Source organism: Oreochromis aureus, linkage group 12 (assembly GCF_013358895.1).
Source record: "Oreochromis aureus strain Israel breed Guangdong linkage group 12, ZZ_aureus, whole genome shotgun sequence".
NCBI lineage: Eukaryota > Metazoa > Chordata > Actinopteri > Cichliformes > Cichlidae > Oreochromis > Oreochromis aureus.
In genome coordinates, this window is record NC_052953.1 from 13270533 (window position 1) to 13294248 (window position 23716).

The 23716-nt window shown below is 38.6% G+C and overlaps 2 protein-coding genes across 4 annotated transcripts in view; both read left to right on the plus strand.

The window, feature by feature from the left end:
- msh3 (mutS homolog 3 (E. coli)) overlaps positions 1-6454 on the plus strand; it is a 59481-nt gene extending 53027 nt beyond the window's left edge. For both annotated transcript variants that reach the window (XM_039620702.1, XM_039620703.1), the window contains exons 22-24: positions 4044-4176; positions 4334-4502; positions 6090-6454. In XM_039620702.1, the coding sequence (XP_039476636.1) occupies positions 4044-4176; positions 4334-4502; positions 6090-6171 (384 nt within the window). In that variant the 3' untranslated portion in view covers positions 6172-6454. The remainder of the gene's footprint in view (positions 1-4043; positions 4177-4333; positions 4503-6089) is intronic.
- A 1274-nt stretch (positions 6455-7728) lies between these two features.
- Positions 7729-23716, plus strand: part of rasgrf2b (Ras protein-specific guanine nucleotide-releasing factor 2b) — a 42787-nt gene continuing 26799 nt past the window's right edge. For both annotated transcript variants that reach the window (XM_039620701.1, XM_031750162.2), the window contains exons 1-2: positions 7729-8349; positions 22452-22558. In XM_039620701.1, the coding sequence (XP_039476635.1) occupies positions 8074-8349; positions 22452-22558 (383 nt within the window). In that variant the 5' untranslated portion in view covers positions 7729-8073. The remainder of the gene's footprint in view (positions 8350-22451; positions 22559-23716) is intronic.

A 23716-nucleotide genomic window follows, 5' to 3' on the forward strand; every position in this document is an offset into this window, starting at 1 on the left:
TTTGGCATTTTAGATTTCGTCTTTTTCAAATGTTTAATTGATTTACACATCATTTCATTGCACTGTACTCCACCTGTTTTGAAAACGAGACTGTACTGCGTGTGGTGTTTGAGGAGTGTGGGAGTGACCCTGCACATCTCTTTTAGACAGATGTATTACTACTGACATGTGACCTTTCTTAGAGCGAGCGGTTAGTGGGCTGATCCTGGAGCCCGCTTGGACTCCCGCAGCAGCCTGTCTACTGTGATGATGTGAAATTTAGGCCTGCTCCACCACGAGAGCTCGTACATAAATTCTTGTCATAACTGTCGTCACTGAGCTCGGTGGTTAATTATAGCAGTTTTGGGATTTTTTTCTATCAGTCATTAATGTATTTTCGGTTTTCAAATCAGTTTATAGCGAGTGGGAGAAAAGGTTTTCACAGTACTTCTGCACTCACTTCTCCATTTACGTGATTGGGTTGTTAAAGGAATCAGGAAAAGGAAATGCATTTATTTTCGTTAACAGCTTTCAGCGGGTGTCTTGAGAGAGCAGCGCTAAGAGGTAAAATGTTTGTGCATGCATTTGACAGAGGCTGGGTGAGTGAGTGCATGCACCACTCGCTTTTTGTGATTTTCATGTCTTAACCTTAATGCCACAGTTCAGTCGTGTAGCCTTCAGATAGCTCCCAGGATTGACGGAGATTAAAGAATCACAGGATGAAGTGACGTGCCTTCACTTTGCTGAATATCTCTCCAGAGCCTAAAACACTAAATTTGGTATTTACAGTGAAAGGCAGGAAAAAAAACTGAAGTGACTGAAAATGGAAATCCTTAAGACAAAGGGAAAAAAAGTAAACCGACTAAGAGAGGGTGGTGGTGGGGGGGGTTTACACAATAGTTTGTATTGATTCAGCATACTGCAGGGTACAGAGGCAGTTAAGTAATGCCAAGCCAAAGAACAGTTGATATTGATGCTCGGTTCTTTGTTTTTCAGCTACTGCTTTGGCTTAGTTGCAGTAACACAGTGTTACATAATTTAACATTTGTTGTAATACCTACCATTTGGTGCACAGTATGTATTACTTAATCTCTTTTCTTTTTCTTTTTGTCTTTCTATTATTTTTTCCTCTTTCTTTTAGAAATTAATAAAGTAAGTAAATGGATAAATATACTATTAAGTCAAAAGACAAAGAAAAACTTGATAGAACAAAATGCAGATATTGGTAAATTAGTGCTGTTGTTGAAGTGGTTAAAAGTGTCAGCACACAGACTGGTGAGTATGCCAGAAAAGAATTGCAGAGGCCTTAAAGGTCATCAAAAGTTCCAGTTCTTAAATTTCCTCTGGTCTTATTGGCAGTTCCAAGTTTCCATTTTCTCCTCTAATATTTTGTCTTAGGTCACAGTGGTTGTCAGCCTAAACTGTGATCCATATGCGCATGTGATCTCATTTTTGTTATTCATTGTTTCCCATCAAAGTAATTTTCTGGTAACCCCTTATACTCATTTCATGACCCACTGGGAGCCTCGGTGTAAACACGGCTGATCGAATACATGGATTACCACAAATTCTGTAGACATTTAGGAATCCTACCGACTTAAGTGATCCCCTGACTAAGCTTCATTACCACATTTGTGATTTAACAATTCTGATGAAATTGAATACAAATCTTCACATCATGCTCGGAATAAATGCATCCTAATTTCTCCATCCAGGGAAAATACTTTGAGTCATGTCCAGAAATTGCAAAATTAATGATATTCTCAGCAGCCTTGGGTATACTTTGTTTCTCTCGGTTAGCAATATTAGCATGTTAAAAATGTAAACTCAAATATATTTGGCACCATTAAACCAGTGAGAGAGGTTAGAATCAAGACTGACACTCTAGGCAAGTGAATTTAAAACACTAGAAATTCTGCATGGAGTGTATTTGATGGTTTGTGGCTCTTCTTGAGTCACTAATTTTTGAACCCATTTTTATTTCACCAATATTTCAACTCCCTATCTATTAAAAAGGACGGAGGCTCTTACATCTGCTGGAAAATTATTTGGCATTGATGGAGGCAAGTTTAAGTGACTGTGTTTAGCCTTAGAATCAGGCGCATTGCTGGAAATGGACAGCTTTTTAACTTTTTTGCATGTTGCATTTTTTCATCTTTTCAGAGAGAGAGAGGAAGGCTGCTTTCAAACAAAATATTTGTTTTCTAAGAAGCCAAGTGCAACATTATTCTTGCACAGTGATTAGTTGATTAGCTGTTTTTTGCTTAGTCCTATAATGTAATAAACATATAGAGTCTGGTAATAGTGGGATATCAAATTTCCTCTAAGGTTATAATCTTCTGTATGCTTTGTAAGAGGCAGAGTTTTTGAGTGGTAATATTTAAAGTCAGCCCTAGTGGGGGGAAAAAAGAAAAGCTTCATAGGCTTTGTAGTCTAGAAGTCTAGATGTTTGCAAATAGAGCTGACTTATTAATCAGAGCTTTCCTCTGGACACCCGTTTCACAAGCCTTCACTTTCCTTTCAATATCTGCAGCCCATCTTAAAGTAATCGAATGGGTACCTTACAAGTGCATTAGTCTTTAGGAGGCCCATTTTCATCACAGTGGGTATGAAAAAGCTTATCTCTCTAGATTGACGATCAAGCATTAATTAACCAGTGAATACCATACTTAATGGTCTCTGTGCAAAAATGACTATTTTACCATTGTTTTATAGATGGAGCACATAAGATAAATTCCATAAACTGGAAACTGAACTCATATTTGAAACATGTTGATAAAGATTTCAAGATTCCTTTTGACCGTTTATGTTCAATTTTCCTCCTTTGTTATGGTCATTTAATGTATCCAAGCTTCAATCAGATAAAATGAAGCCGAGTCAGTCAGAGTTCCAATGTGCTCCCAAGCTTAAGGATAATGGTATGATGTGGCACTTTTACAGTCCTGCCACAGTGATGAACGTGTGTGAAAGGAGTGAAGAAGTGGGTGGTCTCCTTCTTAAGCAAAGGGTAATCTCTGTCCAACTCTCAGGAAATAACGGTCCATAATGAATATAACATAACACGATTTCTCTAAATGTTACCATAACATAAAAATGATTGAATGAATGAATCATTCTTGTTTTTTTCTGTACAGCCATTCTCCAGGTCAGGGCTGTTGTGATGACTTTACCATACACACTGCTTTTCTGATTGCTTGCCTCTTTATCTCCACATGTGCTGGGCTTGGATCATTATTGGTGCTGGGAATAATGAACCAAACCTAGGCGATGGTTTGGGTTTAGGAAATATTATTATTGGCAGCAGAGGAAGCCATCACATCATCCTAATCAGAACTCTTCATGTGGTCTGCAGGTGTGACAGAGATCTTTTTAGCTGTTGCAATATCAGAGTTGGAGGTTAACTTTTGCACTATTGAAGCTTCAGTAGATACTAGTCATGAGTGGGCTGTCCCAGCAACTACACCTTGAATTGTTGGAGAATTTGTTCTATTGATGTCATCAGGTAGCTGTGGTTTTACTGAGCTCAGCACAGCATGCAATTTCCACAACACACAGAAAGCTTTTGCACCTTTATTTTATAGAGTTCATGCATACATTCTGTGCACAGCGCAGTCAGATGGGCTTTTTGTAATATATAGGCATTATGCAGAGCTTCTGAGTAGGTGTGAATGTGGTAGTTGCATTGTCAGTAAACAGTAACGTGCCAGACATGGCAGCTGGAGGCTCATTTAATGTTATCACTGGATCGCTTGTGCTCACTCTTTTTTGTTGTAGTTTACCTAGATGAAGAACATTTTCTGCAACAAAAGTGACAACCATTTCTGGGAGGCTGCAGAGCTTCAAGCGCAGTGATGCCATCCCTGCCTGCAGCTTGCTGTTTTTTACTGAATAGTTTCTCACACAGTGTACCAGTTGCTTTTGAAAATGGATGACCCTGTTTGTGCTTTTGTCCTGATCCTTAACATTTTAAAGAAGAAGTGTAGAAGACTGAAGAAGTTTCCAGAGGTGCCATGTACTCAATGTTTCTGGATGTTATCGCTTATACATCTCACTCTCTCTCTTAGGTGAAAGCCCTAACCCTGTTTGTAACCCATTATCCTCCTCTGTGTGAGCTGGAGCGGGTGTATCCTGAACATGTGTCTAACTACCACATGGCTTTCTTGCTCAATGAACCTGATATCTCTGCTGACACTGATGGTTTGTACACACTGTTTTCAGTGTTTTCATTCATTTTTGGTTTTCCTGTTGCTTCGAGTGTAAATTTGGAATGATTTTAACTTTGACATTTTCAAATGATGACTGCTTGACACTTTAAGACTGTAATATATTACGTGTATATGATGTGCACTAACAGATGGAGAAGTTCAGCCAGAGTTCATTACCTTCCTATACCAGTTAACTGAAGGAGCTGCAGGGCGGAGCTATGGTCTGAATGTTGCCCGACTGGCTGACATCCCAGATCCTATACTGCACACTGCTGCTCACAAAGCCAGAGAGCTGGAGAAAATGGTCGAGGCTAGAAGGTACGCGTTCACATTTAACCATTTTGTAAAGGGATGATTCCACTTAAATTACACATTGAGATCAGTTTAATAGTATGAGGATCAATGTATGTTGTAGTTCTGGAGTAGATTTTAAAATTCGAAGGATCCAAGTTTATTTTAGCGGGAAACCTACTTTAGAAACTAGTGTGGAGAGTCAGAATGGACGCATCCCAACTTTAAAACAATGCAGTAGACTGAATTTGTTCGCCTATCAGTGGGGTGATGAAATCCAAGAGGTACAATTCATGTAACAGATATGTGTGTGAAGGTTTACAAGAGACCAAAAACTGTATTGACTTTTCTAATACTAACATGAACTGTGGAAATAAGCCTTTTGTTCCCCAGATGATGTACACTCGTGGCACTATTTGTGCCTGCTTTGATTTTTTTCGAATGATTGGCACCCCTGTAGAGTTGCTGAACAACTGGGCTTTTTTCCCATGCAGGGGGAAAGTGAGACTGCCAAGCTGAATTATGGGAATTTTAGAAACCAGTGTTTTTGGAGTGTCAGCTATGTTAAGAACTAAAAGGCAGAAAACCTGAGCCTCTGCTGCTATTTTTTTTTAAGTAATGTTTTTTTTATGTCCTCTAACTTTGTGTGAGTGTGATACTGTTTTGTTTGAGTATCCTGTAAGTCTTCCAATAAATTACAAAATGCCCCAGTCCTGTGTTTTGGAGAGTTTTATGAAAAAATAGAGCCTGGAAGCTGAAAACTAGGGTTGAAATGTGTGCCATGAAATAATAAAACTCAAGGGAGTTCAACTGACATAAAACTACTTCAGCTTCAACACTCAAATGAGCTAGATTTTATACTCGGGCTGCCACATCTGAATCAGAAAATGTACCAGTATTCTTCGAAAATCAGTGCAGACTTTGTCCCCTTCATCAGGACAGGGAAACCTACAAGCAAGTCCATGGCAGAATATATGCAGCCAGTGCATAAATTTGAAGAAACTGGAAAAAATAAAGCCTTAGTCACAGTTTGTCATATGTTCAATCCTATTTTCCACTGGATAATTTTATTGGACACTTTCAGAAAGGAAGTGAAAATACTGCGTTCCTTAATGCTTATGCAGAAAGAACTTTGTTTTAGGATAAAACTCAGAAAGATTCAGCCTACAATCAAGTTAAAAAGTAGAAATGTGACCAATTCCAAGTTTTTTTGTTTTTGTTTTTTGTTTTTTGCAAGCAAATTATCAGCATATTGCACATTTTTCCAAAAACGCCACTATCCTCGCTGTGTAACAGACAGCCTGCTGGGAGCTGAGTGTTGCTTAGCTTCCTCCAAAGTAATTCTCACATTATAAAATATCACTCACACAACGCCTGTCAGAGTAATCCTCCCTATATGAAATGTTTGAGCGAAACCAAGCAATGCACAATAATCATGCACAGAGGAGTTTGAGGTGCTGCTTGCAGGTTAGGAATATGGATTTTATTGTACACAGCTATGTGTGAGAGAACATGTGTTTAGACTTTAAGCATATTGGACAGTGTGAAGACAGGTAATGTTGTACGTGCAATACTGTGTGTAACATTTAAGTCTCCTTGTCTCTTTCTCTTTAGAAAGAATAAGAAACTTCTCTTAGATCTTTGGAGGATCTCCGACAGATCGTCCCTCATGAAATGGCTGCAGTCAAACTCTTGACATCACCGGAACATTATTCACACCATTGTATGAAGAAAAAAATCCCACTACCAGTGAACGGGAATACTTTGAGAAGAACAAAAGTACAAATATGCTGACCTGATGGAGTACGTGATGCTGCCCCTTTTCTAGTGTGTACGTGTGGATTTGTGAAAAAAGAAAAAAGGATTTTAACCATCTCAGGTTCTGACAGTCATCATATTTTCCACTGTAACTGTCATAACATCAATAATGCCAACTGATCAAGATTGTGGTTATTTAATAATTATTAAAAAAAATTCAAACCTGCCTTACTTGCTGCTCTTTGACTCCCTGCTGATTTAGCATTTTTTTAATTCCATTCAGTTCCTGTCAGTATATGGCATCCACAAAACCAACTGTGCAACTTCGCTCATGATAGCAGGTTTAGTTTAGTTATGTTTATTCACAAATCAATCAAAGTTCAACTTCAAACCTGATTAATATTTTAAATAATAAGTATAAAATAATTTGTGAAATGTGTCTCCTTAAAAGTTATCCGCAGTCTATCAAAGAGCTTATCAAACTTCAGCTAATATACACCAAATACATATATATCCTATCCTAACATACATTATGATATGAACCTACAGTGTATCACAGTGACACATAACAATAATAGCTATGCTTTCAATTTCCCACAAGGGAAATTATTGTCTTACAGCAGCAGGATAAAGAATAAAAATAGTACCGTCTACAATAAAAAAACATAGTTAAACTCAAAGTATTCAAGGTGCATAGCAAGGGACTCTGATTTAAAAAAGAAACGGAAAATAAAAATGAAATTAAGAATAAAAGGTAAGAGTGACATTGCAAAAGATTAGTGCAAATTGCATTAATACATAATATGTATGCTATGAATCTAAGAAACAGCTGCAAGAAGGTATAATATATATATAATATATAAGTTTTGAAGGATCCTTGCCATATAGGATTCAAAGTCAAACATTTTATTAGCAACTGTCGTATTAAAGTCCGTTTGAATACAGACAGATTGCTTTGAAGCTCATTCCAAATTTGTGGACCTCTAGAAGAACCCCAAGTTACTCAGAGATTCTGGGGAGCTGTGTTAGCAGTGTCTACTGTAGCCTAAAGCCTTCATCATCCCTCATTAAAAGACAAGAAGCAAACTGCAGAACTCTGGTAACATTTTTTTCTCCACTTCAAACTTGAGCTGACTCCGATTACATCACTGAACGCAGTTTATCACGCCCAGCAGCTCCCCCTGGAGCATCGAAAGGTTTTATCTATTTAAAATAAAACATGCATGGGAATAACCCGAAACATCTGTAAACTTAACTTGGATATAAAATTAATTCCCAAAACTACAAAACATTTGTTGTTGAAAAAAAAGTACAGAAATAATTCACAACATTTGCCACACTGTAGGCTACATCAGTAAAGACTTCACTCACTCTCAAACACGACCAACTCACTGTCGCTCCGCCTTTAATTCCGTCAACTCCAAGATCAGCGCGCATCACCAGAGAGAGAGAGAGACCTAGTGCAGTGAGTGTGCGATAGAGAGAGAGTAAACCACTGTCAAAGCCGATTACAGTGTATCGGGACTGCGACTCTGTGTCCACTTAAGAGGGTTCTTCCCTCTGTGAACGGCACGCCTCTCGCTTTCTCTCGCTTTTCATTTGTTTGTTTCTAAAAGCGAAGGATGGATTTATTTGAGTGAATGTGGGACTCCGGTATCTTTACTATGAGTTCCTCTGCAGAAGCGCTTCCGTCAGCGGGGCAACTTTTCTATGCGCCACGGCGCCGCTGAGCCGCGCGTCGCTCTGTGGCAAAGTTTCCACGCAAGCCCCGGGGAACATGGGCTCGCGGTGAACGCACCGGTTGTCGCACTTTCTTTTGTCTACACAACAGTACGACAACATGCAGAAGAGCGTCCGCTACAACGAAGGGCATGCGCTATTTTTGTCGGCGATCGCGCGTAAAGAGGGGACTAAGCGCGGCTACCTGAGCAAGAAGACGGCGGAGAATAGCCGATGGCACGAGAAGTTCTTCGCCCTTCACCAGAATGTACTGTTCTACTTTGAGAACGAGCAAAGCGCGCGCCCTGCTGGGATTTACCTGTTGGAAGGATGCACCTGCGAGCGCGCGCCGGCTCCCAAGATGTCCACCACTGGGAAGGAAGCGCTAGAGAAGCAGGTGAGATTGAATGCCAACAGGGGAAGTCAAATCACCGAACCTTGCTGTGAATGACAGCGTTCAAACGTCTAATGTCACCTGCCACAACTTTTCAAAACGCTGCCTATCCCAATCCCACTCACGCCACTAACATCATAAACTGAGCCAGGCACTCAGTGTATAGTAGTGTGACAAAAGCGAGGAAGATAACCGAAACCAGTCGTGGTTTTTCAAAGATATTTTGTATTGACTTACTTGTGTCGAGTGTTACACATTCTTATATTAATGAGAATTACAAGATCAAATCTTTTCCTCGCTTTATTACTGACGACAGTATATAAAGAGCGAAGAGATCATGCAGCCTCAGACTAAGGTGGCTGCAGCAGCTCATCCTCTCTGCTCGCTTCAAAAAACCCTGCAGTGAGAAGAGCTCGGAGTGCATCCTCCCAGAGCAGGTGACCATTCCCTGATGTGCGATACATTGCAGACTGGGGGGGGGACAAAGCTTTCACACCTCAAATCTTTGTCCACAAGTTTAAAAGTCAAGTACTTCTCGCTGTCTTTGACACTATAGCTGAAACAGCTTTCGGTCTCCGTGAGGTCATAAGCTGCCAGTTGCAAAGACAAAAACTGAGTGACTCGAGTAATCCCATCAGTTTAAAGGATTTATTCCAACACGTGGATTATTTTTGTTTCCAAATATGAATTATGAAAACCACAAGACTGAAAGATGTATGTAACTTCAACTCAAATTCATGTCAGCAACAAAACAGTGCAGCAACAGGTTCTTTGTTTAAACAAGTTCATTTTTATTCTGTGCTTTATTTTGTTCCACAGCATCTCAATAAACCTGTGTAATCTTAAGGGTTAATAAACATTCGTAACTGTGATGTAAATGGACAACAGTGAAGCTGTCATTAGCTTCGCTGTTGTTTGGTTCCTAGGAAGGATTTATTCTTGTCTTGTCTGGGTCAAGGCTGGCCAATCACTTATTACCTGTTGCCCAGAAGCTGCAATTGGAACTGAACTGGTGGTTTACTCTCAACCAGGCTGCTGTGTCCTACAAACATAAAGTCCATCTAAATCTGCAACTGAATTGCTGATCATTTGACCAAATGTGTATTTAATCCCTGCACAGCTGTTAGCCTACTGGAAACTTTGAATAGCTTTACTGTATTTTTGACAACTTATTGAAACTCTTTCATATATATATACATATACATATATATGTCATATATATTAATGTTTTAAGAATAATAATAATAATAATAATAATCAAGTCATTACAAGCAGCAGGAACACAAGTGACCTAATTATTCAGCTGAACTGATAAATTGTAGCCCTATGAGTATGTGGTGGGCGTACCCCACCTCTTGCCTTATGAAAGATGGGATAGACTACAGCCCACTCCACCTTCTGCGAATTGGTTAAAAAGATGGACAGATGATGATTAATTGGAAAATATAGACATGTTGGGTCCATATTTTGGCTGCAAAAGAGGTAAAATGAACATCTACATTTAAGACTTTATGTTTGGAATGCAGCTGCAAATTCCAGATGATCTGGATCTGTTTCAAAATGCAGCTAAATGACAGAGCAACAGCCCTCCTGTGACTGGAACTACAATTTCAAATAAACCTCTGCAAGTTCAAGTCAATTATTTCTATGCAACTTTAATTTGCAATACAGGACTCACTGCTGAATCCTTCAAGGCTAAAAAGGGTTAAGGTTTAATACATTTACAGCAGTGATATGCAGGGAAATATTTTAGGGGGAATCTGTTGTGACAGAGCTCTTGGAAGTTGCCTCAGCATTGTTGCTCCGAGAGTTAGCACATCTTGTTGCTAGGAAACATTTGAATTAACATTTGAAAATGCACTTCATTGATAAAAAATAAATAAATAAAAATTGCCTGTTTTTTGTCATACACAGATTAATCTTAGGGCCATATCAATCAGTGAGTCAGTCTTATGGTGAAAAAGTTACAAAGAAAAAGACAGACTTACATTGGCTTTATGGAAGAAAAGGGAAGCAGAATAATTCCTGCTCCTGATTCCAGTTTTTAGCAAACCTCGGGGACTGTGTGCCAGCGTCATAGCCATAAAAATGGAGGGGGAGGGACACACTGGAGAGTGCTGACTTTTTACTCTGTGAGGAAGTATTAAATAGACAGTGAGTGGATGCAAATTTAATCATGTAAGAGGTAAGGAGAGGTCAAAAAAAGCCAACCAATAATAATCACTCAACGATATCCATCTCCACCTACTAATACAGTTGATTTGAATATACAGTGTGAAGAAAATTAATTCCAGATGTGTAGGAATAGAAGGAGAGTAGGTCCAGCACTGCCGCTTTGAGTCTTTCTGCATGTTAATATGTTGTTACTATTGATGATTAAATGAGAATAAGTCTTGCTTTTGAAAGGGCAAAATTACATGTTGTTCCAGCCGCTAATATTGGCATTGATGTAGGCATAAAACCTGTCTCTTTTGATGTTAGAGAGCTTGGCAACTATTATGTCGTATTTAAACCTTTTTTAAAAAAACATTCCCACTGACTGTCTCACTCTCTCCCCATCTGTCTCACTTTCATACTACAGCTGTGATGTTTAATTAGGGTTATTTTCAACCTGCCCTCAGCTGAAACCTCGACTGCTGCTAGCGTGTGACTGTTTAACTACATAGCTATACACACAGGAGGAACCACATAACTCTGACATTTTGTCTGGCTCATGAGGCCATGTGTGGGCTTTTGTGTTTCAGATGATCAACACTTCAGTAAAGGAGGATTTCCATGTTCAGTTTGATCCCGAGTTTTATCCCTTATGCAAGTGTTTGGTTCAGAAAGAGAGAGAAAAGCCTTCCATATTGCCATTAGTTGCTCTTTCTCCTCACTGTTAGTCTGTGCAGTGTAGTGAGTCTGCCAGCAACCTGCAGTATGACACCCCCACAGTGAGCCACAATACAACCGCACAAATAACACACAGCCTCTCTCCCTTCTTTTCTCCCTGTTGTACTCCGATAGACACAAACCCTTCAAATAATTTGGAGAGCATTTACACCAGTCTGAATGGTTTCCACAGCGACTGTGAACCCGCTTTGCTTATGTGAATATGCATGCATTTGTGTAAAAGGCTAGTACAATCAGCTGTGTATAATTGCTAAACTCTCCCTCCCCCCTTCATCAAGCGGCCAGTTGTTTATTGATTTTAAAGTGAAGCACAATTCATTAGAGGCCATGAACCAGAACCAGATGACCATTAGTCATTGGTGGAGTCTCTCTTCAGCTTGTCACCCATATGTCAAACTTTGCTGAGCAGCTCATGGTGTTTGGTTCTGTAAAGGCCATTGTAAAAGCAAATAAGCTATAACCTTTGTGTTTGCACCAGGGTCTAATAAAACAAAATAGAGAACACAAATGGTGATCAGGTGCAGGGAGCGAAAGTTGTTAGAAGCTTTGAGAAGTTTCTTCATAAAATTTGCCATAGTGGGAAAGTGAGACAGTCAGTGGCAATGTTTAAAAAAAGATTATGCTGAATAAAAGTTTATAACAGAACATTTCTGGCAGTGTTTTTTGGGGTTTTTTTTAAATTTATCATCTGGTCCCACATGTTTGTTCATCCGTGATTTTACTAAAATTGGTATTAGATTGGCAGCAGTGGCAGCGTGGAGGTTAGCACTGAGTTTGAGTGCACGATCTGGCTGGGCTTTTCTGTGCAGAGTTTGCGTGTTCTCCCCATGTTTGCGTGGATTCTCTCTGTTTCTTTCTCCTCCAGCTTCCTCTCGCAATCCAAAGTCATACTACACTCAAACTACAATTTTTCCTACAGTTAGCCACTATTGGCTGGATTTGCCAGCATGAGACAGTAAGTGCCTGCTGTAATTTACAACATTACTTTACATAACACTAAGTAAACCTAATGAAGCCATTTAAGTTTATGTGGCTTGATAGCTGTATTGTAAGAAACGTGTGTGTTTGTCTGTTGTAGTCATTGTTTTATTCTTGCTGAAATGTTAGCTGTCACAATGTAACCTGTGCTGGAGCACTGTTACAATGCAAAGATGCAAACTGCACTTTATAATATGTATATATATAATATATAATTGTATAATATGATCTACAGCAGTATCATAATTCAACTACTTTGATTACATATATAAGGTAACATATGATAACAGAATAATCTCACATATCATAAACTCTAGGTAGAATAAGTTGTTCCATTAGTAAACCAAACTGTCATTGTTTAAATTACTACAGTACTGTGCTGCAAGTATAAAAAGTACAGTCACAACCCACTTCATTAGGTATACCATGTTAATCCAGACTTGGACCTCTTTTACCTTCAAACCGTCCTTAATTCTTTGTGGCATAGATTAAGCAAGGTTTGAGAAGCACTGGTTGAGATTGTGGTTGTGACTGACTGAGTGGATTGAGATCTGGCGACTGTGGAGAACATTTGTGCCATGTTCAGGAAACCAGTTTGAGATCATCTGAGATTTTTGGCATGGTGTTATCCTGCTAGAGGCAGCCATCAGAAGATGAGTACACTGTGCTCATAAATGAATTGACATGATGAGCACTCAGATAGGCTGTGGCATTAACAATGCTCAGTTGGTTCTAAAGGGCCTAAAGTACGTGAAGAAAATTCTTAAACATTGACATTCTCGTGTTTAACTGTACATAAACTGAGAAATCATGTTTACTGCTTGCTACATTTACACATTCTTTTAAATATCTATAAGTCGATCACAGGGAAGGTCCCATGAAATGGCACAGCGTTGAGTGAGAGTCAAAACGGATTTAAATGAAAAGGTTTTTAAAATTCCATAAAATTGTACAAATAACATGGTTATTTGTACAATTTGTGTTTGCAGCGCAGTTTGTTTGCTTTGAAGTAGACAGACTAATTGGACTACATTGGGATTGAATATTTCATTAGAATGGATGTGATGCATGGGAAAGTTACAATCATTTAACTGAGTGCTGTTTGAGTTTAATACAGTGTGTATGTGTAGCTACAGTGTATTCACAGACGGGTTTCCTTTTACAAAAGTGAAAAGGTGGGGCGACACACTAGAGCCGAAGTGTCAGTGCTGACTTCCTCATGTTCACGCGTGTGTGTGTGTGTGTGTGTGTGTGTGTGTGTGTGTGTGTGTGTGTGTGTGTGTAATTAGTTCTCGTTAGAAAGCTCCTCTAGCTCTAAGTCCCCCTCTCTGGGTCTTGTGTTTTCACTATTGCGCGCACTAATTGGAACCGATTCGTCCCGTACACCCTGAGTCTGATTTGCTTTTCTCTGCGGGCTGATTTTCATTTTGCTGTTAAGTTTTTTGCCAAGTGTTAGAGCCATTATGAACCTCATTAGTTTCAGAATTTAAAGCTGGCATCTAGCTTAAAATCTGTCTGTTGTGTTTGAAATATGAAATTATTCAAAGTATTGGGCGATCATGGCTCAAGAGTTTGGAGTCCGCCTTGTAATCGGAAGGTTGCCGGTTCGAGCCCCGGCTCGGACAGTCTCGGTCATTGTGTCCTTGGGCAAGACACTTCACCTACTGCCTACTGGTGTTGGCCAGAAGGGCCGATGGCGCGATATGGCAGCCTCGCTTCTGTCAGTCTGCCCCAGGGCAGCTGTGGCTACAACTGTAGCTTGCCTCCACCAGTGTGTGAATGGGTGGATGACTGGGTATGTAAAGCGCTTTGGGGTCCTTAGGCGGGGCTAGTAAAAGCGCTATACAAATACAGGCCATTTACCATTTACCATTGGTAACAATGGGAGCAGATCTTATGTACAATAAAACACTTCTACTACAAGTACCTGTGAACAGTAGCTAGTACTCTTACTTCTGTGGAAAATGTCTGAGTATGTCAAAAACTGCAGATCTACAACCATCTGTAGGCTTTACAGGAAAAAAGAGAAAATATCCAATGAATGGCAGTTCTTGGGGAAAAATTGTTTGTTGATGTTAAGGGTCAGAGGAGAATGGCCAGACTGCTTTGAGCTGAACGGCAGGTAACAGGTAACTTGTTACAATCGCTGTAGAGAATCTCTGAAAGCACAACACATGGAACCTTGAAGCAGATGAGATATAGTAGCAGAAGGCTACACTGGGTACAATTCACACATAGGCTCTCCAAAATTAGACAGTAGAAGCTTGGAAAAACAATAACTGGTCTGACGAGTCTTAATTTCTGCTCTAACATTTAGATGGTAGTCTCAGAATTTGGTGTAAATGCAAAGAAAGGGTATACTAGAGTTTCAGGCTGTTGTTGGAGGCTGTTGTTGGTGTAATGGTCAGGAGGATATTTTTTGGCATACTTTGTGCCACTTAGTACCAATTGATCACCTTTTAAACACAGCAGTAAACCTGAATATTGTTTCTCCCAGTGACGGTCCCTTTATGACAACAGTGTGCCCATCTTCTGTGCCATGCCACAAACATCAGACTATTCCAAACTAGTTTCTTGAACATGACCATGGCCTCCACAGTCACCAGATCTCAATCCAATAGAGCACCTCTGCAAATGTGATGGAAAGGGAGATTTAGATCATGGATGTGCAGGCGACAAATCTGCAGCAGCTGTGCGAGCCATCATGTCAAAATGGACCCAAACCTCAGAGAGATGTATAGTTTAACTTAGTTTTATTTTTATACAACATTGTTTCAGTCAATTTTTGTTGTTTTTTCAAACTTAGTTTGAGTTCTAACTGTAGTAAACCATCTTACGAACAGCGTAGTTTCACCCACCTGGTAAATATTGCATTAAAATTTAATGTTTTTCTTTCAAAAGAAAAGAGATCATTAAAGGAAACAGGTGAGTAAAAATATTAACACTCTGCTGTTTCTTACACTATACTGAGTACCTTTAATTTTAGAGGACTAATCCTGTTTATAAAATTTGTCAGGCACCATGCTGCTACATGTTTGGCAGGGTACATGTGAGAATAATATAAATTGTATTTGTCAACCAATGTTCGTCATTCTCCTCAGATGGGCTTAGGATGTTTGTGGTTACTCCCTAGGTGGTTGAAGCTCTTGGCATTGGGCCTCTGTATTCACAAGTGGTGTTATATCTGGAGCTGCTGCCATCTATTATACATGATCCTTCTAGCTACAGGTATAGATGTAGGAGATGTGTCTGTAACAAACTGTAGCATGAAGGAATACAACCGCCTGGTGCCTTCATATATGTTGTCTTTGCTTATGAGGACTGGATTTTACAAGATCCTGTTAGTTTTCTCAAGAAAAAAGTCAAACTGATTCACTGTCTGCTTAGAAGCCTCTGATGTTGCTCTCTGGGAATTACAGGAATCTCCAATTCAGTATCTCCTGCATTAAGGCAATAAAGTCACACAGTCACTATAACGCAACAAATGTGTAAGATAAGGCCAAAAGCCTGTTGATGCCTTCATATGAGGGATTTGCTTTTGCGTGTTTAATTTGTGTGTATTTAACTAGTAGAGTAGGAGGATAGGAGTGAAAATAAACTGCGGAGGAGGGGAGCAATTTGATTAATCCCTTTTAAAAAAATCTCAGATAGACAGGTAATCCCCAATCAGAGTTTTCTGGGGCAACAGTTATTAGTATATTAGTATATATACTGTGGGTAGATATGTGTGAGAACAGTCTGGATATTTTATTTGTGTATGTGAGAGAGGAAAAGACTGCCCCAGACTTTATTATACAAACTTCTTTGAAGGAAGTGAACAGCATGGAGGGCAATGGAAAAACAGCGGGATGTGGGATGTTGATTCAGTGATTGTCACATTAGCTGGTAGCCTACATCATTAGCTGAATTCGGTGGTTACATAAAGTACCGCTGCTGCCGCTGCTGCTGTCAGATTAATGTTTTGTGTCACTTTGCAATGACAAGTCTCCAGGAAGTATATTTTTAAAAAAAAACAGTTCATGCATTATATAGTAAATTAAAGCTTTTTGAAATTACAGAGTGGGGCTTACAAAAATATCGAAAGAAAGCCATTTCCACTCAAGTGAGAAAATGAAGCATGTCAAAACTGGCATTTTTTTTGTCATGTTGAGAGACATACTGTTTACTTTGGTTCTGAAAGAAACGGAGAAAGAACTGAAAGGTTAAGTTTGAAGGTTGAAGAGAAACATCTTCTTCTTCTCAGGCGTTAGGATGATGTAAACATAAGGAAGCTAGGATCTTAGAGGAAACTGATAAGTTAGCGCTGCCCAAAATGACAAAATACGGACTTACAGGTAAATAGATGAATATTTATATAGTGCTTTTCTGTTCTAATTGAGCACTGAAAGTGCACAAAACTCATTAACCCATTCACACAGTTATACAAGCATTTTTATCTACACCTAAGTACTTTTTCTAAACACTCACACACACTCACTCCAATGAATGCATAGGGTTAGGGTTAGATGAAAACAAGCTCCGACCCAACCAAGCAGCTTTCTGAAGTTCACTAATCTACTTGTTATGTTTGTTTAGCCTCTAAAAATTGTCTGTGCCAATAGCTTAATGATCCCAGGCAGAAGATGTACTTTGGATCTACTGATGAATAACAATAGAAATGTATTAAAAAGTTTTCATTTTTAGAGGGATGGCTGTGCATGTAAACAACTTTACAGTTATAAGGTAAAGCAAATCTGAATTATTGAGTGTAGAAGGTTTCCATGACAATAGTAGTTTTTTTCTCTTGTCCTTGGAGCATTTTATGAGCAGAAAACATTAATGGCCTGTGGCAGCACAACAGGAGAGAAATGAGAGGAATATAAAGAAGTGATATGAGTCTGATACAGAAGATTAGTGGGAAAAAAAGAACCTATACTCCTTTTTTTTCCCTTCCAAAACTACTTCTCACAAATTATTTTTTATTGTTTAAGTAGCTGATTTGAATCCTGTAATAGTAAAATATATTTGGGCTGATGAAAAGTATGAATGAATGCTGATCATGTGATCAGTGATATTCTGATAGACGATACCAGCAATGAAATATTACTTACCTTTAATTACTGTTGTTATGTGTTGTTTAAATTATTAAAAGGTTTTCAACATAACCTTTTAATTCACACACAGCCAATCACTTCTTGCTGCTGTGTTTGAGGGATTGTTTCCACCACGAGACCTGCCAACAACAGGTGGTATGAGATTATGTCTGCTTTGATAATTGCTCACAATCACAGCATGTGCTTTTTTGTCCTTTAGTTTTCTTTTCTTCTGATCTTTGAAGATTGTACATATACACCCTCAAAAGCATACTAGAAAAACCGATTATAGATTACAAGAGTTTTGCCTACACAACTCTGGTCTGCGTTCTGTGACTCCTGCTTTGTACTGTTTTTCCCCTGTGATGGTAATTACCATGCAGTGGGACTCAAAGGAGACAGATTATACTCTGTGCTGAAATTGCTTGTTAATAATTTTGCCTTTCTGCCATGTAATCAGTGTGTCTATAGAATGACAGACAAACACCTGCTTGTATTTTCAGATGTATCAGATAAGTAGCACTTTTCAGCCAACCTTTGTTAGCGTTTTCCTTGAAAACTGTTCTCTCTCATTATCTACGTGTCAGTCCCTTCTCTTTATTTCTCTCACGTCACAGACTCAGCTACCTTTTCCTTTTTCTGTTGAATGCTTGTTCTGTTGCATCTGCGCTTGTAGCATTTTTGACTCAATGGTGGCACTGTTTTCTTTTTTTAGTATTTGTTTCCATACACCTAAAGTTTAAAGTTAAGTCCAGCATTGTGGTTTGCTTTCGATAGTCCTGTGACACACAACTCCACACACTGTGTGAGGCCGTTATTTTTGTGAATTGTGCACCTGTGTGCTAGCTGCGCTGTCTCATTTGCATTAGATTTGTGATTAAGAAGTGAAAGCAGTAGTGTTGATATTTATAAACATTTTTCAGCTGCTTACTCATCACAGTTAACCTTTTACAAACCATATTCAATCTTTTTAGGAATTTGAATGTTCTGTACCTTTTCTGTTGAGCTACTGGATTAGGTTAATCCAACATAAGAATAAAGTCATGAGGTAATGAAGTGTTGATTTTTAAAAAAGAAAGTTTGGTCATGGGAGGACTCCACCAAGTCCTGTAAAAAAAACAAAACAAACAACAACAAAAAAAGCACATTACAGTTTGGTTTGGATGCGGTCCGAATTTTGACCGCACAATTGAAACACCTTTTTTTCTTTTCCTTTCTGCTGTAGTTTTGCTGCTATGCTTGGGATCATTGTCCTGTTGCATGATGCAGTTTCAGCCAAACTTTAGCTTTTGGACAGATAGACAATAGACACCAACTGACAGTTGCTATTAGCTGTTTGTGCTGATATAATGTGTTTGGTTTGCTCCAAAAGTAGTCCTGTGCATTATAGACAAGTGCCTCTACCTAGGTCTGGTCTGTCCAAAGGAAATTCCAAAAATATAAAACGTGTTCAGTCTTTTTCTAACAGCTAACTGAGGCCTGAAGCATCTGAGATGCAGCTCAGTTTTTATAGAGGTTTAAAGTGATGATCATAACTTTAATTCATTTTTTTTAATGCTTAAAAACTTTGGTGACTTTTCCACCTAATAAGGTTCGACTCAAGTTGCACTTCTGCTGTACATATACCACTGAACAAGTGCTGTGCTAATTCATGGTTATGTATACAGTTAAACTAGAAAAACAGCAAGCATACCTACGTACAGCTTCACTATTCTAGCAGCTGGAACTGTCACAAACACCTGTTGTGTGCTTTTGTGCAAAAACACAACTGGCTCATACCCTAGTCATGAAAGTATATTGGGTTTTTGATAGCAAGGCTGGGAAAACTGCCTTTCTTTCATGATAAAAAAATGTCTCTTTGGGCTTCGTGTTTGAGACATGAAGTCCAAACTACCCTACAAGTTATATACTACAGCATGTATGACTGTGGAGTTTCTGTGCTGAGGTCATACTAATTTAACTCTAGAGAAGCTAAAACTTCTAATAGTTTGGGTTTTAATGTCTCTTTGAAGCACAGAACACTGATGCAGAAAATAGCTTTGAAATACTGATATTCAGAATGAAGTTAAAAAATAAGGTCTATTTGTAGTAATGCAAAATGCAGTTTTTGCTCTCATCAGTGCAGATCCCAAAGCAGACGGTAGTGTTGCATCATTATTGGCTATTTCAGTCCCCAATCACAGTGATTCTGCCATCTCTGCTTTTAAATATTTATTAAAAAAGATGAGTATTTCTGGGTCCCCCAGCCATTTTTGGCTAATAAATCTATTAACACAAATTTCTGTTTCAGCTTTCATAAATCTTTAATAATGAGAAAAAGCTTTTCATCATCTGCACTATTATTAACCTGTACATGTGTGGCAGGCATTCATTTCCCAACATTTAGGCTGTGCTGGACTGTGAAAGTAGTCATTTTTTTGTTCGAAGAGCTTCTCACCTGTTTTCACAGCAGGTAGTTTTAAAGATTGAAGTGAAATTGGTTCTGCATAATAACATTTTTGCCTTACATTGTTCCTAAGCTTTGCTTGGTGATAGTAAAATAGACTTTATGTCATGCTGTCACGGCCCGATTTCTGCTGTTTCTCGCATCAGGATTTAAAGAGTGTATCAGGTGACTGTTAAATTGGTTGCAAGTGAAATAAAGAGTGAAAGAGCACAAAAGAAGCTCAGTGTCTTTTTTTTCCTTTTGTTTCCTCGCTGTCTTTATTTGTCTAAATGAAATTTCTTACAGTACAACGAAGGCCCTCAGGGATGAAGGGTACGCTTGAACCGATTTGAAGGGAGACTGAGCCAGGAGTCCAGATCTGTACTGTAAAGTTGGGAAGCTCTGTGGTCATAGCTCAGAGACAGTCAGAGTACCATTCAAGAGATGTGCAGAGCTCTCGCTTTTTTTATAGTTTTCGTAGAAGCAGCCAAGTCCTCAAAAAAATAAAAAATAAAAAAATCTCTCCAACTAATGAGGACACAGTACAATGTTACAGAGCAATTCACTGGAATGCTTTAGGGGTCCAGCGTGATGCAGAATCTTCTGTTAAGGATGCGATAACATTAAACTTTAATGATTGCCTGGTGACAATTGGGTCACAGTTGCAACAAAAACTTGGCAGAATGGTAGAATAGAAATGTTAAGGCAGGATACAAAAATATATATCAAGCATACATACCATCTTTAAGATCTGTTAAGTAGCAGGTATAAATCAAAAGGTAGTTAATCACATTCAAAGAGAAATTTAGTGCAAATAAGTGCAATGTTTGTATTGCGTAATAAGTTACATGCCTGAAAGGGAAAAAAGATTATATGTAATATAAACTGCACTGAGCATGAAAATTTATACTTTGCTTAAAGGTGCCCTGACAAGTTTTTTTTAAACAATAAAAGTTATGTTTACCTTCAGTTTTTCTCACCAACTCACTCTATAAAGCCCTGAAGTCTAAGAAACTGGGGTATTGTGTTTCCTTCCACATAAACATTCACAAACCTTATTCTTTTTAATATTTTAAATTGTGCTGTAACTTGCATATTACAAGCACACTGTGCCGCTATCCATCCAATTACGTTTGTGCATCCGCATTCATGTTTCAAGAACAATACAAGAAAAATGGGAAAACAGTTGGTCTGTGGTGCTACGACTGGTCCAAAAGTCAATAGAGTACTACACAACTTTAAGTTTGTTTACTAGTAGATTGTTACTTATATGTATCTTATAGACTTTTATATTTAACTACTATATGCTGAAAATATAATTATTGAATTAACATTTTTAATGCAAGACTCTTACTTTTATTTTTTTTTAAATACATAACACCTATTATGTTAGATGTGCAAAAGGTTATCCATCTAGAGATTTAAGCTCAATGTTTCACTTCCTGTTGAAGACTATTTCCTTTTATGCCTGAAATTGCATGATGGATAAATAAAAGCCTGAAATTAATAGAGGCAGCACTCATAAGGAGAAAATGGAAGTGCAAAACAAGGCAGCAGCGGCAGATATTTTGTTGCCATGGAAATGTTATCTTGTTGGGTTGTGACACAATTTAGAAATATGTACTCAGTTAAGAAATGTTATGTAACACCTCCCTCTCCTGTCTCTCTCTTCCTCTCTCCTCCCATCCTTCTCCCTGTCAAAGGCTGTTAGAGCACAGATTATTGTTGATATAATAAAATACAGCCAGGCAGTGAATCGAAATGACAGATACATAAAAAGCTGAGATAGGGGGATAGAAATGGAGGAGGGTCTATGAGTGTGTGTGTGTTCACATATCCTGTCCTCAGTCCCCAGCTCATCCCCACTGCAGGGGCCAAAGCCCATCCATCCTCCTGCAGGGCAAACGTCTCTCCTCTGGACTCTATCTGGTTCACTGAATCCTTACTGAGAGACACAAAGAGATGAAAGTACGAAGGGATGTGGAGGAGGAGGAGTGGGATTAGAAAACAAGAAAAGTAAGGATGCTGGTTGAGCGGGGCAGAGGAGGTGGAGTGGGATGATAGGTGAAGTGCAAAGAGAGAGGGAGGAGGAAAGAGGTGGTGGGATAAAGAGGAGAGAAGAGGAGGAGAGAGAAAGCCAATGCAGAGCTCAGTCGTCTCTGTTTTCCTTGACTAAGAATAGCAGCTCTTCTGGTAACCCAGTGCCCCAGGACATGACCATTTGAATAAAAGCCTCTATCACTTCACATAATTCCTAGTGTGTGTGCTCTACTGTAGGTGTGTGCCTCTGCACTTGCATGTATTGGCATGTGTCTGTGTGTAAGTGTGGGGAAGTGTTTTGAAGGCAGTTACATAGAGAAATTCATCAGAGTAATAAGAGAGGGAGGCAGAAAACGAGAGAAGGGAAAGAGGGAGGCAACGAGCGAGCTAATTGGCAAAAGGCTGGTGGAGAAGGGAGCAACAGATGAGAACTGTGTGCTAAGCGTGCTGAGCCACCCATCCTCCCCCGTACTGTGTCCCTTTTTCTCCACGCTATGGGATAGATATAGCTGCTTAGTGTAAAATGTGTAGAACTCTACGTGGGAATAATCTGTGCAATTAAAAGATAGAAAGCATATAAAAAGAAATATTTTAAAGTTGGTATTATTAGTAAAGGTACAACAGAAACACTTCTGTCCAGTTTGAGAGTCACACAATAATGTAAAAATCTTTTTTTTCCTTCTTTATCTCTCTGTCAGCACTACTTCCTCATCATGTTTGGTCATGATGGACAGAAACCACTGGAGCTACGGACAGAGGAAGAGTGTGAGTGCGATGAATGGGTGGAGGCCATCCAGCAGGCCAGGTATGCACAGTGCATTACTATATAAAAAGTATTTCTAATAGTATATTGGCATTTTTTTAATTCACTTTCACCTCTTGTGAATATTGTACAAAAGTCATCCTTTATGTATCAGCTTTATATAGTAAACAGCCAAAGTAAAAAAGACACTAAAATGTGAAAACATTAAATCTGACAAACACACTATAACTAACTGACATTATATTGACCATTTTACAGTTTGCATTTGCAGGATTCGTAAATGGCTCATAAATAAGAGCTGTAAAACTTACAATATTCAGAAATTTGGGGGAATTATAAGTTACAGAATATTTAATAGCTGTAAAGCATCTTGGGCATTGCTTCTAATTTATGGTTGGTACTTTATAATTGCACCAGTGCTCTATGTATGATTATGATTATGAGCTTCAGTTTTAAAGGGAAATTATATTATTATATTATATCTACTGTAAAAATCTTTAGCATGTATAGTAAACACTTTTATAGTTAATAGGACAAATAAACCTGATGAAATCAACATCAGGGTGCTCTTGTAAAGAAAACACACTTTTGGTTACACAGTGGCATATATTTCTGTCATAAATGGATTTTTGTTATTCTTTGAAGCAGTAATCAATGGGATAAATTATTATTTGATCTCCTGCTGAAATTGTAAGTTTGCTGACTTACAAAGAAATTAACACCCTCTAATTTTATGGTAGATTCATTTTAAAGGAAAGAGAGAGAATATCAACTACAAATCGAGACAAAAGAAGACAAAAAAATTGTAAATTGATTTCACTGAGTGAAATAATTAATGAACCAAACAACACCATCCCCACAAGCAAATATTTTCAGGCTTTGGAGCTGTTTTTCTTCTAAGGGCTGAGGGAGAACCCTCTTACCTCAGCAAGAACCCTAAAGCACCAAAACATATCACCAAGGTAACAAATGAGTGGCTAAAGAAGAAGTACATGAAGGTCATGGAGTGGCTTAGCCAGTCTCCAGGTCCTTAGTCCTGTAGAAAATCTGAAATTTGAGTTACTTGAGCTACTTGAGTTGCCACACAGTAGCCAAGAAATATGAAACAAGTCATGTTTTGTTTGAGTATCAAGTACTTATTTCACTTAATGCAAATCCATTTATAAATTTTATGTAATGTGTTTTTTTCTTAGGATTTTT